We start from the raw sequence: 19,572 nt of genomic DNA, 5'->3' as shown, positions 1-19,572 counted from the left end.
TATGTCTCTATCCAGGGATAAACTGTTGTAGATTTTGGTAGAGTTCTAGTCATCCAACCATCTCGGCAATTTTATTGTGCGACTAGCTGTTGCCCGCGACTTCGTCCGCGTGGTTAGAAGATTTAAGTTATGATTTATACCTATCTGCCCTGTTTTTTGCACATTTTCCACTGCATCTTCGCTCCTATTAGACGCAGCGTGATGGTATACAGCCTAAAACCTTCCTTGATGAATGGTCTATTCAACACAAAAGGATTTTTTTCATTTTTAACCAGTAGTTTCTGAGATTAGCGCGTTCAAACAAACAAACTCTTCAGCTTTATATGTGGTCGTGGATGTACTTTTTCCGCCGGACCTGCTCTAAGTTAGAACCATTCGAGACATGCTGGGGAGCTTGACTTGATAGATGTTTAAAGTTATAGTCCTTTTCTTCAAAGTTGGTCTAAGCAATGATTGTGAAGTCATAGCAAGTTCAATAAGTTTGAAAGAGTATATGATCAACATTTTTCAGCTAAATCTGGTAAGACTAGTATAAGTAGTAAAAGCAGTCTAATTTGCCTACATACCTATATCTTAAGCTAAAATTTGAAAATTATGTTCCTGTAAAAAAAACTTAATAAATTACAAGGGCAAAGCAAAACCGGATCAACCTTTACCATTACTAGAATTGGAAACTGTAGGTAAACCCATCATTCTGAGAAAAATAATATGCGTAATATAGTCAACAATTGTTGGTAAAACTACAAACAGATGAATGGGGAGATCATTCATAGTTATTTCTCGAGATTTGTCACTTATACATTAACGTATGTTAATTATTCAGACACGTTTTGAAGACTTCGCACATTCTTTTTACACGCAGTATTCGTCATGTGCTATATATAAACATAATATTATAGGACCATAAAATACCAGTTTTGTAACACCCGTTGAAAATATTAAAATTATGATGGATTTTTTAATCCACTTTTGTATTGCGTTTTTTTAACCGACTTCAAAAGTAAGAATTTTATTTAGATTAATGTTGGTAATTCCAGAAGTCAAATCTTAAAAATTAAAATATGTGTGGGTAAATATGATATGATAGACTTAAGGGGTTCACTATTTCGCTATGCCAACACTACCTTTGAGCCTCAAACTAACGATTTCACTAAAACAATTTTAACCAGATTTGCTCATGGGGATATCTTGAACTATCATGTAACCATCTAATACTTGCCTCTGATTCGCCTGCTCCACTAGGTAAAGCCCTCTTTCCCATACCGAGAAGGATAATAAGTCATCAACAAGACATCTTCACCATTCTGGTATCAAAGCCGATCTTCTAGAAAGGTCGGAATCCATTTCCTCTCGCCAATGAGTCAGTTGTCTGAAAGTACGTGCTTCAGTACAATGCCCACTTACTGACGGCTAAGGCAGTTCCTAATGGGGCACAATCAATACCTTATTGTTTGTAAACGAAGCCTTGACGTGTGCGAGGTAGCCAGTTTGATTCCGGATGGCTCATGTGATTTTAGTGCCGATTGTCATGGTTACTTGTACAACCTGATGAATGGTCCAAGTTTTCTTCTAAACACTGATATTAGCAGGATAACCAATGCTTGTTGCTCTGCAGAGGTAGAGATCCTATTTTGGGATGTTTACATACTCTGCTTGTCGGACTTGCTTTTTGGACGAAATATTTCTGTAAAAGTAATTGAGGAATGTCTTGAGCAATAATACAGCCACTATAATTATAAGTCTGAGCATCTCTCGCATACTTCATTTCCTGTATTTTACGTCACTGCTCCACCAAACTTTTTATTAAACCTCTGTGCCTTTTTCCCCAGGTATGGCAGAAACGTCAGCAGGCTGTGTGTGTGCGGCACGCGTTCAAGCATTATGGCTCCAAGAAACGACCGAACCACGTGCTCAGTAACCTCAACATGACAGTCGCTAAGGGCACAATGTGAGTACCTTACATCATCTAATCACATACTCTACTGATCTTCATAATAGCCAGAAAGGAAGATGAGTTTATTAGAATACTAGCTGTCGCCCGCGACTTCGTCCCCGTGGTTAGAAGATATAAGTTATGATTTATACTTGCCCTTTTTTTTCACATTTTTCGTTGTATCTTCGCTCCTATTAGTCGCATATTGATGGTTTATAGCCTAAAGCCTTCCTCGATTAATGGTCTATTCAACACAAAGAGTAGTTTCTGAGATTAGCGCGTTCAAACAAACAGACAAACTCTTCAGATTTATATATTAGTATAGATAATACCTATTATGAAGATGACACTAAACTGGAAAGATACCTGATGCTCCACAAGCCCGTCTTAAAGTAAAATGATTTTGGTTGTAGAAGCGCGACAGTGCAATTCAAAGTATAGAGTGGTATCTCACTTCAACATCCACAATATTACTTTTAGACGTGGTGTTAGGTCAGCAAGACTGGAAATTCGCTACGAAATTATGGCTATTCTTTGTCATCATTCCCCGCTCTTAACCCAATTATTATTTGGGATCGGGGCAACATGTCTTCTTCTTCCATACCTTCCTATCACCCACGTCCTATTCTTTGTAACATTTTTATATTGGTTTTAAACAAAAGGGTCTAATAAATGCAATGATTTGTAGCGCATTAGAAAATCTTTTCAAAAAGCTTATTTAAATATAAAGTTGAAATTAAAAATCTCTGAAAATAGTCACTTTCATGAGTCAGTTTTTTTTACCGCTACAATTTAAATAAAAATTATATGCTTACATAAAATAAGTTTCTAGAACTCACCTAGAAACCCTGGCCACATGCCATCACACTACAACAACGGATCATGAGTAACAAACAAACAGATTACCGGATAACAAGTTCTAGGAAGTTGGCTCAACGCCAAACTGAGAGACAAAAGATTATTAACCTCTGACAAAGTAATTATTAAACAATTGATTGGTCATATGTTTGTATTGTCTCAGCATTGTCCAGTTGTCTGAAGTAATAGGTACTTGTACTCAAGGGCTATTCTGATGAAGTATTGCGAATAAACTCATCGTAATATATCGCTGGATAGTTATTACTGACAGTTATAGCTCGTTGGCGATGTATTTCTATGTCTTTCAAGTTAATAAACTAATTGAGACAACTAATTAAGACTTTAGCAGATTGGACAGTTAAGTACATGCGTGCGGGTCGTAATTAAATTATGCGATATTAATAAGACGTAATTTTTGAGTGATTTCTGCTGAAAGATTAGGGTTAATTAAAATTTCCCATGACGTCAATTTTTGTCACGATTTATAACCACGAAGTAAAGTTACAAACATCTATTTTATACGTTATAGCACTTTTCTTGCAAGATAAATACAAAAATATGTGTTTATTTTTTTATCTTAGTAACTGATTTAATTGTTAAGATGAATAGACAACATCCTTATTATTTAAAGGAAAAAATATATTACATACGGAAGTAAATAATAACCTTCCCATTCCTATTTAATTTGTTTATTTATTTCTTAGGCTAGCTGAGACTAATTGTAAAAATAACCGACTATTAAACTTTACAACAAAAAAATATGAATTTATAATTAACAAAAGGATTAATAAAAATAACAACAACAATATTTATTTCTAAAATCTTTGATATGAAGGCACACAAGATTAATTTTGTGAATGTGTGGAATGGTCCTACAGTATTAAGGCAAAGACATTAAAAGACAAACAAATAAGTACCTCAGTTTGTTGTTATTGTTAGAGTGAGATAGCGCTCTACATGATATAGACCAGCATCTCTTTCACACCCGCAATGATAAACTAAGTTTATGAAGTTTCTTCTCTTATTGAACACGCTGATAGATACTCTTAGTTATATAATGACCCTTGTACACATTTCCTTTTTATATTCCGTTTTTTTGAATATTTTGTATGTTTATGACTAAATGACCAGAAATCATAAAAGATATAGAGATCTCGAAAACAAAGCAGTGGGATCTAAAAAAAGCCTTATAGAAAAAATCTGTGTACACAAACTATGAAATAAATAATGTTTTATTTAAGACACCACTGGAGGACCAGCATCAAATTTCTAACAAATCAAGACTAATAATATGGTCACTAGATTAATTAGAATCCTGACGTTAGCAACACTTAATAATACGATGACTCTGTTAAAATTATGCAAATTATAAATTGGACGACTATCATTTAGATTGGACGTCAAGAAGTCCTTTCATTGACGTCATATAATCAATTAAATGTTAACTGATATCTTAACGCGTAGGTACTAAAAGCATTGATTTTTTCACAATACAGCTGTTATCGTTGTTCAAGCGAGACGCGACTATACGCCTTATAGAGCGCTGTCTCGCTCGCACACAGCTAATAGAATTGTCTTATAATATCATAGTACAGGTACTGACGTCTCGCGGTGTTGGTCTTAACCTTTGGTGACGCCAAAATGGATTGTCATACGAGATATGATCACAGGTTTTTTCTTAAAAGTTGTGTTTACAGAGATGATGTAATGTTAAAATAGAATAAGATTAGATTTATTAATAGTTAAAGTTAATGAAAACTTTGTTTATTTCATTACAAAGCAGTTATTGCGGTGTTAAATTGTTAAATATTTGACAGCCATGTTTCATGAGATACAGCCTGCTGGCAGATGGACAGCTAAAATAAGTAATAGGGGTTTTAAACTTTTGCTTCATTCAATACTATTTACATACCTTTACTCCAAGTATCAATAACATCAGGAAGTCCATACAGAAACGTGACGTCAATCGTTACAAACAATTAGAATATTGTGCCATAGAAGTACCACTACTTATACGTGCCTGATTGCTTTGCACTGAAGATGGCGCGCCCGTCATGGTGCGAGACATACATAACCTATTTGTATGTGGGTCAATTAAGACTGTTTTGGATGTGATTATGTAGTATGTATATTGTATATATAGTTACTTAAGTTAATCTACGTCGTGGATTTGTTGCACTGTTTCTAGAGTTGTGTCCTCTAGGTCTTCGGAATTTTTGCATTGGGTTTGGAAACTTTGTCTTGAATGAGAACTGCTCCCGCTCTAAGAAGCTTAATGTCGTGACGATTTCATAAAAACATAAGTAACAAGGTCAGACTCTAAAAGTTGTGGGTGTAGATCTAAGTATCAGCTGTTTTTCGCACGGTCCATTGTATGTGGCTCTGTCCCGTGTTAGCAATCCCAGCAGCTTGTATGCTTTCACCCCCGATGGCCATGCGTCTAATATTGTATATAGAGAAGCATTACAGTAAAGTAGGTTTTTTAGCTACCCAAAATGACTGTGATTATGATCCAAAATAAAAATGAGTATATATTTAAAAAAAAACGCTGCTCATAGTCACTATTCCACGCGAACGAAGTCGCGGGCACAGCTAGTAAGTAATATGCTAAAAAGCTCCAGACTGAAAACAAGTGTTCATGGATCACATTAGTGCTTGTCGTACGCAAGGGTCGAATCTAAGTCCCCGCTCTAACGAATTGAAGCTTAATGTAGTGGGGATTTCAGAAACATTTAAGTGTGCTTTATTTGATGTAAGCTATAGAGCTCTAGACATAGAGTAAGTGTTCAGGGATCACATTAATGCTTGTCGTACGCGAGGATCGAATCTATTACACTCGGCGTGATGGATTATTACACTCAGCTATGCGTGCAGTGAAAATTTATTAGTTTAGAGTGAGCACACTCCTGTGAGTGATCTCAAAACCGGAGATAGGGCGAATTATTATCATGTTACTGTTTTAGAATAGAATAAGGATTCAGACACACTTAAGATTCATTTCTTGCTATTTTTGTAAGCAATATCGATAAACAACCATAAATTTCGCGTTCAAATTAAAGTTTATTTTTTTAAATTCCAAGCCAGTTCTAAGGTAAATTATTTTCATAAATGCATTTTCTAAAAATAAAACAAACCTATTAGCTATTCATGACAAACAACCGATCGTTTATCAAAGTCCGACTGATAGACAAATCACGCAAAAACGTTTGACATGTTATAGAAAAACTTTGTTTCGTATGCATAACCAACGATCATAGTTACGTAGGCAATACTCGGTATACTCGGCAATAAGATAGGAACCATCAGCAGCCGTCACAGGTGACCTTATGTGTAATAAATAATACCATTAGTTACGATTCTAAATATATTTTATGTAAATATTTCGTCATTGAAGATCAATCAAGGTTTTTTTCGTTTCCCATGACTTGGTATTTGGTTATTTTTGTGGAAAGTTTATTCTATGATTTCGTTGCTTCTCTTTCAAATCCTTCTTAGTTCGGATGTTACAATTTTCTTTTATTTTTCTCCATTTTCAACTCCAAAAATAGATATACTCCTCACAATGTTTCCTAGTGCATACCAACATTCTTTAAGATTGTATTTCCCACATTAACCTTTTTGCTTTCAACTTAATTAAATATTCCCAACATACACATTCCCCCACACTTTTTCATTGAGCGTTTGCGTTTTTAGCTACCTTTTTATCTCTGCGCCATTTTTTTTTGCTCTCCATCATTTTTCACCTAGACAGCCTTCTTTGGAACCTTCTTTGTTCCTTGACCCAACCACGCCTTACCTTACAACCATCCTTGAAAGTACACCAAACACGATGAACGGCCACCCAAAGTCAACACAAGACACGACACATCCTCAAACATAATTGAGAAATTACTACATTTGCTCACAACTCAATTGTCTCTTTCCACCGTAGCACCGTCTTTTCCAAAAACCACTGAATGTAAAAGCTGTGTCATTCAAAAACCACCATTATTCCGACTCCGTAAGAGTTGTATCACCTGTATTGTTTAAGTTGGTGGTTGGAATAGAATGTGCCTGAATGATGTTGGTGTCGCAAGTGGTTCGTCCTCGTGTGCATTGCGCATGCGCGTACGTCCGAGTGTTGCGATACCTGCGGTCTAGCCTTTAAGTTGTTCAAGCGCTGTGACTAGATCGAAATAAATTAAGTCTAGTCTAATTTTAATGATGTATTGTTATCTGCTTATATATTTGGAAATAGATGGGGTCAGAATTTAAGCTAGAAAATGATTATCTTCGCCATATTTTTATTCTATCAAAAATATATTAGATCTGTTATAGGCTTTCGTTATCCCTAGCTCTACCTTAAAAATATGTATTGTAATTTCTTTTGATTTGCGAAACAACAATGTCGTCTCTTCCTCTGATTATCCATTCACACATTAATAGTTTTCTTTTTAATTTATCAGCAAATTCGAACACACCGATAAACATAACCACATAGACTTTTGAATCACTACCACAGAATATAGAATAGTACTACGTATCTCTACCTAGATTATATCTACCGCATACCTCATAAAGGATAACTGACATTACTAAATGGTCTCTTGTTTTCAGATACGGTCTTCTAGGAGCGTCAGGGTGCGGTAAGACCACGCTGCTCTCGTGCATCGTGGGCAGACGGAAACTGAACAGCGGAGAGATATGGGTGCTGGGAGGCAAACCGGGCACCAAGGGTAAATATACTTCACTCTCTTTTTTAAAACGACTCCCGCAGTAAAGAATTTAGTCCTTGTGTCAAGTTGGTTTTTCAAACATACAAATGACAGATACCCAGACTCAGAACAAGCATCAGTGGATCACATAAATGCTTGTCCTACACGGGGATCGAACCCGCGATACGTCGCGCTCAATGGGTTTACCGTGGTGATCTCTACGCTACCCGTGCAGTCAAGTGTAAGCCATGAAATTAATCGATTTCGGAAAAGTATTGTGGACATGGGTAACCGTAATTTTCACAAGTTAATGATCACTTTATGTGATCTAAAAACTCTTGTTCTGAGTTTGAGTACAAAAGGACGAGAATTAGCTTTTCAATTAGGAGAATAGACTACCAGTCAAACCCAAGAATGGAATTCACCAAAAAGTGGTGTAGAGAGAGTAGTGTAAGACACAATTAAGAGCTTACATTAACAAAGTTTCTTTTTGTATGTGACCATTCAGCTATTGCTTTCAAGCTCAACTTTATCATCTATACTAATTGATTCTCTCCCCTCAGGTTCAGGAGTTCCCGGCAAGCGTGTAGGCTACATGCCTCAAGAGATCGCTTTGTACGGAGAGTTCACCATCCGGGAGACTATGATGTACTTCGGTTGGATCTTCGGCATGGAGACCAGGGAGATTGTGGAGCGTCTGCGGTTCCTTCTCGACTTTCTCGACCTGCCCAGCGAGAATAGAATGGTTAAGAACCTCAGGTTAGTGGACACTTGGACTTTTAACATTAGTTTTCAGATCAATATTTAGGTGAGGTGAAATAGAACGTGTAAGGAGGTTTAGTGCCAGCATTGATACGTCACTTTTGATATTTGAGTTTCACAATTTAATGCAAGTCGACTACTTTCTTGCATAACCCAAGTAAGTCTGCATGATTTGTTTTTGTTTCATTGCTAGGCTAAGGTATACTGGTCGAATAAAAAAGAACATAATCATTTTACGCTACATTTCAATCCCTTAATTGATCATACAGTTTTTTAACACATACTGTAAACTAAGCCCAATCATCTTGTTCCAATGAATAGATAGCTGCAAATGGGTCTATGACCACATCACATGAAGTATCGTCTCTACAAATAATGACTTAACTAAAAATATGACAAGACGCGCTTCCTTACAAGGCATCGCGAAGTTTACATAACGAGATTCGCAAAGTTCCTCGCTCTGAGTAAACCTCTTATTTCGACACACATACACTTATATGTTCAAGTAATTAACATTATGTAAGGTGTTATATACTGGTTTAAACTTGGCAATAATATTTCGGAATAATACTTTCATAGTCATGGTAAAACACCATTCGCATTGCCATACACTGACACAAAAATGTAGATGACGTAGCACGGCAGTTCAGGTTTAGTCAGTACGAGTCTGACACTACCCATTTCCTTCCCCGAGGGAGTGAGTGTCCATGAAGGGAATCCTCATGGACACTCACTACACCCGCAAAACAAGAAGTAAAAGGTAACACATCATCGGTAATTGTTAAAGGAAAATGTTGAGAGGAAATCGGTCTCTTGTCAAGTATATTTCTACAATCTTAAAGCATCTGTCTGTACAAATTTTATTTTATTTCGATTCATCACGTGACTTCCAGTAACTCGGAACAAAGATGAAAATTTGTTAGAGCGAGATCAGAGTATACCAGCTATTGGTGTGAAACAGAGACATCGATATTTCGTAGCTCTTTTCAGACGTGCCAACTTACACTGGTCAATCTAAATATTTTGTTTTATTCTCATTTTTTTTAAGTGAATTACCAATGCATTACTAAATTATTATTTTTTAAGACACACCTGTTATTTTCAATTTATTCGTTTGTCTTTATAAATACCAAGTTAAGTCATTGTTATAAGTAAATCTTAAATGTAGGTTAACAGCCTAGTACTTATTGAGTAGTAATTTTAACGCGCGTTTATATAAATAACAATAATATTTCAGTTAACACCTTACTTTACGATAATTGTCTGGTTGCACAGACAGGCGAATATCTGTTTTAACGTTTACATACATTGTTTGAACTACCTAAGTATTTAAAAGCATAACCTATGGTTAATGTAATTTATTTCTGCATGTTTTTTAAGGAGGTTTTTTGTATAGCCTGTTTTAGATCCCACTGCTGGGCAAAGGCCTCCGCCTTTCTCTTTCAGACCTCTCTTTGTTTTCTGAAAGGAGGTTTGCTCATATAAAAATAGAAACAAAGCATATTACATTTTGCTTTGCACTGTGACAGATGACCGCTCTACACGTGTAGTGCTTTGTCATGCTTCCGAAATTTCAATAATATGACTTTTAGACGTGGTTGTAGACATCCTGGGAGAGTCAGTGATATCAGATCTACACAATGGTCATTTTCTCAAGCACTTTTGCTGATAAAACCCCGCAGATGTAGTGAAGCGATTGACTAAATCATAGCTTTGTAAATTCGTTAGAAATTTGTACACAACAATTTGATATTTAATAATAAATAAATTCAAAGAAAAAAAAATGTTTTAACAATTTAAGACAAATATGTGTGTCTTTGTTATTTATTTTTAAATAAGGAGTTAAAACAAACGTCAGCTTATAAAAGTAAAACAACGGGCATTTGTAATGGTAACACAGGTAGCACGGTTCCCAATACAAAATAAATATAATCAACAATTCTTTAATTAATTTATTTCTTCTTATTTTAAACAGATTCAAATTGAAATTTGTCTCTGTTTATCATACAGCGACTATGTCTATGACTGTTTTGTTAGTCAATATAATTTATCGGTAAAATATAAAAACAAAATGTTATTTTTAGTTTAAATTGTCTACTTATTTATTTATTTTTAAATTTCAGTCTTATAATTTTTCTCAGTAGTAACTTTTTTTACATTTAGTAATAGACTACTAAACAAAGGCTTTATCACACGTTATTCCGTAAAGAATGGTAAGTGACCAACAATACACGTCAATACAGTCACCGTGACAAATCCTGTGTAAGTTAGTTTGTCACGCTCATTGTGCCATGAGTGGCGTGACAAAAGCTTCGCCACCTGCTCACTGGACTATTCAAACACTAAACGTCACCAACATAACTAGACCCGTCTGAAGTCTGTCAAATATATCTCCATTTCACTCATACATTTAGGAAGTGTATATTCCCATCTTGCTTCTTCAGTACATCGTCTCACTTCTCGGGGATGAAGTTGTGTTGGTTGTTCTATAATTATATGGATAATGAGTATGGCTAATTGTTGTATGTGTTACTGTATCGGCTAATTGTTTTGTAAGCCTGATTCCCGCGACTAATTGTTGTGGTAACTTTTATATAGCTACTAACACGACGTAAAGTATAGTGTTTTGAGGGTATAGGTACATGTTTAGTTTCTATTATTATTTTTCTATCAAAGTGTAATTTATCCTAGCCTTATTTCTCCTCTCAAATAAGCCTATTTTTTAGTCTATCTGTAATCATCGGTGGTGGTCGATTTAGTCAATGTCTTAAAATAGATTGATCGGATATAATAGGACAAATAGCGCTTTGATATTTGTCTTTTTAAAATCCTAAGATCCTAAATGCTCCAAAAAATGCTGTCCTAAGATAAACATTAAAAGATTCCATCATATGTAGCTTAAATGGCAAAACTAAGTAGTTCATATCATTATTCAATGACTAGCTGTCGCCCGCGACTTCGTCCGCGTGGTTAGAAGATATAAGTTATAATTTATACCTGCCTTCTATCTATCTATCTATCTGCCTTCTATCTATCTTGTAGGATTCAGTCAGCGTTTGCAATGTAAACGCAAAAAATGTGTTTTTTTACGACCTCACATTAGAAACCTCAAAAATTGTAGCCTATGTGTTATTCTGATGTATAAGCTATATTGTGGTAAAGTTTCATTCAAATTCATTCAGTAGTTTTTACGTGAAAGAGTAACGAACATCCATACATCCATACTTACAAACTTTCGCCTTTATAATAGTAGTAGGATGCAACGGTTCACTCACGAGTGTTTATCGAGATCGCCCGACTAGTTTCGGACCCAACCGGAGTCCTTAATCGGTCAGTCAGTTTGATTCCTGTGACTCCTTACTATTGAATCCCGTTGCAATTAATAATGAATCATTCTCACGATAGTTACTATAAAATGTAGTTCATATCAGAGTCTCAGTCTAATAAGACATAGTTTCTCAAGCAATAGTTACCTCCTACAGATCTTTACATTAGACAATGGTATTGTTGCAACAATTGTAAAATGGTCAAGTGTTAGATATCTTAAAATTATTTCGCGACGGATATCCGCTCTTTAACTACAAATTCAAGTGCGGGAACTATAGAAGATAAATGAAAATCAAAATAAAGTAAAATTACTTATATTGTCATAAAAAGGAAGTGAAAGCAATAGGTTCCGAGTTAGAATGTCACTTTTTTAAATAGTTTTTTAATGACACCAGTACATCGAAACTTCATTTCATTTCTCGAAATTTTTTTTACCTAACTCTTTTCTTTGGAAGGGCCCTTGTATTATCCCACTGCTTCTAATTCTTTCGCCATTTCCAGGTACTGGTTCTGGGAATCTTTGTGCATAATGTGTTTGTGAAACCCTCACGACATAAGGATTGAATTATTGACTGCGGGAGAAGATAAAAAAAAACCATGCCAGACCCACCCCTAGCTGCTGTCAGTAGACCCGCCCTCTACAAATCAAAAATAATCATATGGGAACATAAACATCGGGATAAAACTATGCTTTGTATTAATTCAGGTTATAAACTATCCGTGTGCAAAATTTCATCTAAATCCGCTCAGTAGTTTTTGCGTGAAAGACGAACAAACTTCGACACAACAAGAGTTACAAACTTTCGCGTTCATTATATAAGTAGGATAATATAAGAGTCGTTAGACGCTCATAGCTGTAACACAGCCGAAATCATCACTACAAGACCAGTTATAACTTGGTGCTAATGAGAGGCATTGCACTAAGTAAGATGTATCCATGTCAAAAGTGATTGTAGTTTATAAGAATTAAATAAAAGCCGACTTGTATACACCTTTAACAATTCTCAAATGCGAAAGTTTAAAAAAAAAAAAGACTCGCGTCACATCGACGGGTTTTCTGTTATTTATCATTTGTTTATTTATTAAAACATAATGCAATTTTACTTTTTAACTTGATTTTAAACTGTCCAAAAACAGTTTATTGCTTCTAAATCAGTTAATTGTACCTAATTTCATGTATTCAAACTCCTCCATCAAATCCTTTTCATTCCAAATACAATGGAAACTATGACCAACACCATCCACAACCCTAGCATCCAGATCCCACATCAGGAGAGAAACAATTCTCTTTTCCTTTATACTTTCCACATATTTCGACCCGTTTAACAGGAAGTGATATAAAAATTCAACAGTAATAGCTAAATTACTTTAAAAACAAAGCGATATCATTCAGGCGGTAACAATGGCGTTATTATTCCGATTACACCATAACTATTGATTGTGCGTTCAGGTGAAATGTTCATCGGTATTGAGTACGAGAGTACATTTCGTCATCTAGGTCCGCGTGTTGCGGATGCTGTAACCGTTAGGTAAGAGATGTGAGCGCATGTCTGCATCCGTGATCTGACGTGACACTTAGGCCTACAACATCTTAAAATACTAGTATAACAGTTGGAAAAGCGAGACGGAGTATTACAAGCTGTAGAGCGCGGACTCGCTTACACAATTACGAACGTACTTTTAAGAGATGTTGGTAGGACCCAGGAGTTTACTGATAGTTTAAGAAGTATTGATAAGATCTAATTTAGAGTGACATGTGTGCGGTAAGCGCTAAACAGTGTTGCAGAATTAACACCGAAATGCAATGAAATGTTTTTATTATTGAAACGACTTCCGCACTATTGAAGTTTCACTAAACATTCACATGTATACAAAGAACACTTATTTGTCAATTCGTGTCTGTATGTTATTTTTGTAGTTCAGTTTTATCCTAACAGTTTTAGTAATTAGAAATGGCGACACGGCGCGCACTGTGGGTTTGGCGTGGTGGCCTCTACCAGTCGCGTATCCTTGCATTCTTATAAATCAGTAATTTAAACAAAAATAACTCCTGAAGTAACGAATTTAATCCTTGCCTCGCCCAAAGACGCCCAGACTCAGAACAAGCATTCGTGGATCACACAAAATGCTTTTCCCACGCGAACACCAAACCGCACATAGTGATTTTGACGTTGTGACCTATACCACTCGCCTATAAACACTTAGTATCTCTAAAGACCTGCCACGAACAGACCAGGAACTACAAATGTTAAATAACAAAGAGGTCTGAAGATTTCGCAACAGCTATATAAAATAACAAAAGATTAATTAAGTCATCTTACTCTTCAGTTAGGTAACCGATCAACTTTCTATCAGTTACATGTTTTTATATATTTGCTAGGTGAAATCTACCGTTGATGGGTACCCATCACGATAGAATTGGGATCATGCGATATCATGTCATGTTATATATCCGAAAAACTTTGTGACAGAGGAAAAAATATTAACATTTGCTAAAATATTAAATGATGAACAATTGAATGAATTGTAATTAGTGTATTAACAGATTGTCACGCCTAGCTAGGTAGGTACATAATATTAACAATTTCTATGTAAATAATTTATTTCAAGCTGGTCTTCCTGATACACTTTTTACGATTTATGGAGTTTCTTGCCGGTTCTTCTCCATAAGAATGACACTTTGGAACCGTGCAACGAGAGTCAGTAATGTAACGTTTTAAAAGTGCCTGAGATACGGCCTATTTGAAATAAAAACTTTTTTGAATTTTTTGATTTTTGATTTTATGTACAAATAGTTAATGTATGCAAGTTCGTCTTTTATGTATTTTCGACCTATTTTTCTTAGCAATTAAAAAAAAACTTAAATGTCAGCCTATGGATGTCCCACATCTGGGCACAGACCTCTACCCTTATAATAATTTTAAAGTTTTAGTTTAAAATTTTCCTATTAGGATATACATATTTGACCTCAAGTTATACTCCATCCGTGATTGGGTAACGTTTGCTTAAAACTTTCGCATTCGTAATAATTAAATAATATATTACTTAAGATAATATAGTCGTATTATATAATATTTGTGTAACCAGATAATAATCGTGATCCAAATTAAAACTGTTCACTTATTCTACGCGGAAACTTAAAAAAACCTAGTTTTTTTGTAAAATTGCTAAATGCAAACATATTTCAATTTGCAACCAGAGTTAATTAACGAACTTACCAAACAGTTCTTATACACCACTGTTTACTACTCATATTTTGTAAAATAAAAGTAGGTACATATTGGTTTACCGACGACAAATCCTCAAAATTGCCCTGGACGAAAAGAGAGTATGAAGGTATTATTACTACAATGAAATATAAACGGATTGACAAAAAAAAACTTTTAGAAAATAACAAATTTTCTTCCTCAGTATATACTAAAATAACCATTCTTCTCCAGTGGAGGTCAACAACGTCGTGTCTCGTTCGCGGTGGCTCTCATGCACGACCCCGAGCTCCTGATCCTGGACGAGCCGACGGTGGGCGTGGACCCGCTGCTCCGTCAGTCCATCTGGACCCACCTGGTGCGCATCACCAGCTCCGGAGACAAGACTGTCATCATCACCACGCATTACATCGAAGAGGCGCGGCAGGCGCATTGCGTGAGTATCTCATAAATTACACATATTTTTTTGTGTTAATATTTCAATAAGAGATTTATATCGTAGGGCTCTATCTGGCCATGTACGTCCTCGTTAGAAATTCTCCAAATCGTTAGGTACTTATTTCCTACTAATTTTATTAAAGTTAGAAAGAAAAGAAGAGTTGACTGAAGATACCAAGAAAACTTTTAAAGTATTCAATGACTTAATTCAAGTACGAACAAACGTACGTACAGTGACGTAAAAGTCAAGGCCTCTGCTAGAAATCGTGTATCTTATTTGCAATTCAAGATCGACAATTATTCAAACTAACAAATTACACAAAAACTTTTGACGCACAGTTAAGTTAAAAAAAAATTTAAAATATGTGCAAATTGAGAAAAAAATTACGCGTCGCATTATTCTGAAGGTTTTTGAAGTTAGCAATGCTAATTGTCGTGTTGTCATATTTCCGCCATTTTGTATTCGAGAAGAGCGCTCAAAAACGTGCTTATTTGATGTTGTTGACAAATCGGCGATAATAACTGGATATTAAATACTTAAAATATGGAAATATGTTATTGAGAATGTGGATCAAAAACCAGATAGACATTAGACACCAACATCCTATATTTCACCAAGATCAGCCAACACAAAAACCTTCAAATTTTTTTCGTTATTTGTATTATTTAAATCCCTGATTCACTCGTTGTCAACTGGAGGCAAATACGCAACACAATTAGGTACAATAGATACTTCACTAATTAACAGTTTTACGGCAAATAACTCGTGAGAAAACATAACAATTATTCTTCTATACTATGCAAATTAAATTCATATTTCTCACCAAGAAGTCCATAAAAGACTAGGTAATGCAAGGGAGTTCACGACACAAATATATGTATATCTATGTATTTAATATTTCACAATATTATACAAATATTTCCGGTATGTTTATTACATTGACACCGATTTCCTTGAATCATGTTTTCGTATCAAAAAACTAACTGATGGAGGCCCGAGCCAGCTTCCTCGTTTGACTTTGTATCATCATTAGCAATGCGCATAATTTTGGTTAAATACAAGTTTTAAATGTACAACCAAAGAAGCTTTATGTATGTCTAATAAGAACGACAAATATTATATTTTCTAATGAACCTTAAGATTAGAGGTGAATATTATCTAAATGTATTAATTAGTTAATTAATGCAATGTTCTTAGGTATTCTTTTTGGCGTGTCTGTAGGTTGTCGCTACGCCAATCTACTTATTATATCTTCCAGATTTCAGTAGAGTATATGCATTTAACACGTTTTAATCTGGAGTGCAGAAAACTAGAAAAAAAAACCAGAGTCCAGTTTGCAAAACTGGTCATACAATTCCCAAGAGTCGTTTTTTTTATTGTTATAATATCTTGTGGAACCACTAGCAACGATAAAAGTTCAGCTTTACCGGATTCGTTAATAGACTAGACAAAAAGTCAGACAGACATTATTATTTTCATTGACTTGAACAAAAACTGGCAAAAATAATATCTACTTAGGTATAACTATTCCGTTATAAGCTGATTCTAGAACGTGCACTGCAATGACTAGACATTGACCGTCTTCCAAACTGAAGAGGCAAATGTTTTTTGTGGGTATTTGAATACTCGATGCTGCTACATGCCTGACTGAACTCCAAGTTGTTAAGAACACATATGACGATGCATCAAAGCTAGGCTAACTGCATAAAACTATTTTGAGAAATTGCCACGGGCCACAATGTAACCCAACTGTATTTTTTTAGCTCTGACTTAATATAGTTACTTCTTCTGAGATATGATCTAGCTAAATTCTTAAGCGTAGGCATCTGCATCATGAAATCCTAGTCACCAATGTATTTGACAAAGGCCCGGGCCTTCTCGACTATACTTAAAGTAAGATTATTGTCAATGTGCCAGCGTGATAGTGCACTACGCAGTTTAGAGTTGTGTCTCTCATCCAAAACTCCACTAAGATCACTAAAGAGGATGTAATAGGTTCTATTCGAGATTCATCTTGAAGACTCTTATCGTAACTGATAGTCTGTTTCGTTCCTCAGATCGGTCTGATGCGGAGTGGTCGTCTGCTGGCCGAGGAGTCTCCTCAGGCGCTGCTGCAGATGTACAGCTGTATCTCACTAGAAGATGTCTTCCTAAAGCTGTCCAGGAAACAAGGTAAGGAGAAGCTAGGAGCAATGACTACGGACATAATATATTGCAGATACTTGATGTTCCTGCTAGTATTCCTATCGTCTAGTTATTTAATCGAAGTGTTTGGGTTAAGTCTTTAGTAAAATAGAGTTTGCTTGAACAATATTTTTTGACAAATTTAAGTTCGACACGTGTGTAGGATAGAACCTCTCGGTATGGTATAATTATGACTGCAACAAGCGAAATTTCGTCCATATAAATTAGTGCCCTTTTGATGAATTGACAGCACGCAAAGATTCAAAGATAATTCTTAAACAGCTGGTCTATGATACTATTACTCGCAATCGTAAAATGTGGAACGTATAAATTTTCTTCAACGGATAATTTGCTATTCCGAACAAAAATACAATCATATCGTCAAAAGACCAGCTGATGACAAATTTAATAGAACATTGACAATTTTTTTTATAAATTTGTTTATTTACAATAACGGTATTTAAAACATGCCAGTGGTTTGTTTAAACGCCTTGTATTATATACAATAACAATAACATCAAGTTTCTCACGTTACATATACTGTCAATATTGATCACTTTCTCTGAGAACTAGCTGCAGCACCTGTGGAGTGCCATAACAGACGTACGTCACAACTTGTAGCCCTTATGGGACAAAACTAGGATGGTTTCTTTAAGGTTAATACCAGTATTGTTAATAGCATCCCAGATGATCAACCATGACATAAAAACGTATGCTTTGCGTCAGTGGTAAAGGTAAATGTTTTGGCAACCCAAGACAATATCTTCTGACGATTTTATGGCAAAAGGATACCTTCTGATGATGTAACAGCCAATGTTACTGTCCTGGCATCTTCCAAAAATTGGATTTAGCTGGAAACCTATGTCTAAACATCTGTTCTATCTGTAGGCAACATAGCGTATCTCCGATAGATTTGGAATGTCTCCAATACATAGCTTGTTAGAATTGTAGTGACTTCATATTATTGAACACGGTCTATATAGACTAATCTCTCCCATGTTTATAATACTACGCCCTTTTGAAGAATTGGCAGCAGTCTAAGATTCAAAGATAATTCTTAAACAGCTGGTCTATGATACTATTATTCGCAATCGTAAAATGTGGAAAATAATTTAAAACATAAATAATTTTCTGTCGACAGTGGATTTTCTCATGTCATTATAAGCTTATTAGTATACCTACTTAATGCATTCGAACCGGACCTAAATATGAACAAAGCATTTTACTATATTAATGTAATATTAAGCACCACTTTACTTTGTAATCAAATTATAATTGGGTTTTAAATCTGTCGTAATTAGGTAGGTGTGAGTAATTACTTGAAATCATCAAATCAGTCAGCATTTATATAAGTTGTGTACCAAAAGTTCAAGAAAATTGCACAAGGAACGATTTATATGAAAATTGATGCAAATTTATACGATATTACGTTTAGTATTGTGAAATTGTTCGTTTGATCTAGAAGTTAATGTTACTTCTAATAGAGATGGGAAATAAGGTAACTGAATATCTAATACTATTCGGCTTTTAGAGTCTTAGTGAGTCTTTTCATTTCGACGGCCTAGGAAATTTGACATCGCGTCGGAATAGGCAACAAATAAAATATTTATGGAAAGTGGAAAGAAATAAGACCAAAAGATGAAACGACTCTTCTTGGTATAGTTGTAAGCTTGTGCGCGTGTTTCTCTATCTGTCTCTCTCTCTTTCCCTCTTATAGAAAGCAAACCAGTTCTCTGATTAAGTTTATACAGCATTATACTTGTAAAAAAATAAAAAAAAATACTTAAAAAAAATACAATTCCTTTAAACCAAAATTACTTCGTTCCTCCATCTGTCTCAAATCCTTTTTTTATTCAAAAAGTGACTTGACTTCAATCTATTTGAGCGAGTCCTCAACGATTATGAAATGAAGTTTGTCTACAGTCCCCGTCCAGATTAATATTGTTAGTTAGTGATATAAGTCTATTGTGACCTGTATGGACCCATCCAATAACAACTTGAATAAGTAACAGGTTAATTAACCAGTTTTCTTTCATTTCAACTCGTTCTGATTTTCTTTGTTCTTCTTGTTGTAAATAATTAAGTCTTGACTTACTTGAATACTGGCACAACAAAGATGTATCAACATGAGACTTAAAGCCCGTTATATTAAAATTATTATGGATCTGG

General features: G+C 35.1%; 1 protein-coding gene across 3 annotated transcripts in view; it reads left to right on the top strand.

Moving 5' to 3' along the window:
• Positions 1-19,572, top strand: part of LOC113494954 (ABC transporter G family member 20) — an 87,894-nt gene that overhangs the window by 58,854 nt on the left and 9,468 nt on the right. For all 3 annotated transcript variants that reach the window (XM_026873494.1, XM_026873496.1, XM_026873495.1), the window contains 5 exons: positions 1,830-1,948; positions 7,388-7,506; positions 8,049-8,244; positions 15,015-15,216; positions 17,277-17,391. In XM_026873494.1, coding sequence (XP_026729295.1) covers positions 1,830-1,948; positions 7,388-7,506; positions 8,049-8,244; positions 15,015-15,216; positions 17,277-17,391 — 751 coding nt within the window. The remainder of the gene's footprint in view (positions 1-1,829; positions 1,949-7,387; positions 7,507-8,048; positions 8,245-15,014; positions 15,217-17,276; positions 17,392-19,572) is intronic.

Source organism: Trichoplusia ni, chromosome 6 (genome assembly GCF_003590095.1).
Source record: "Trichoplusia ni isolate ovarian cell line Hi5 chromosome 6, tn1, whole genome shotgun sequence".
NCBI classification, from domain to species: domain Eukaryota; kingdom Metazoa; phylum Arthropoda; class Insecta; order Lepidoptera; family Noctuidae; genus Trichoplusia; species Trichoplusia ni.
The sequence above is the reverse complement of the archived record's forward strand: the minus strand, read 5'-3'. Positions and strand labels throughout refer to the sequence as shown.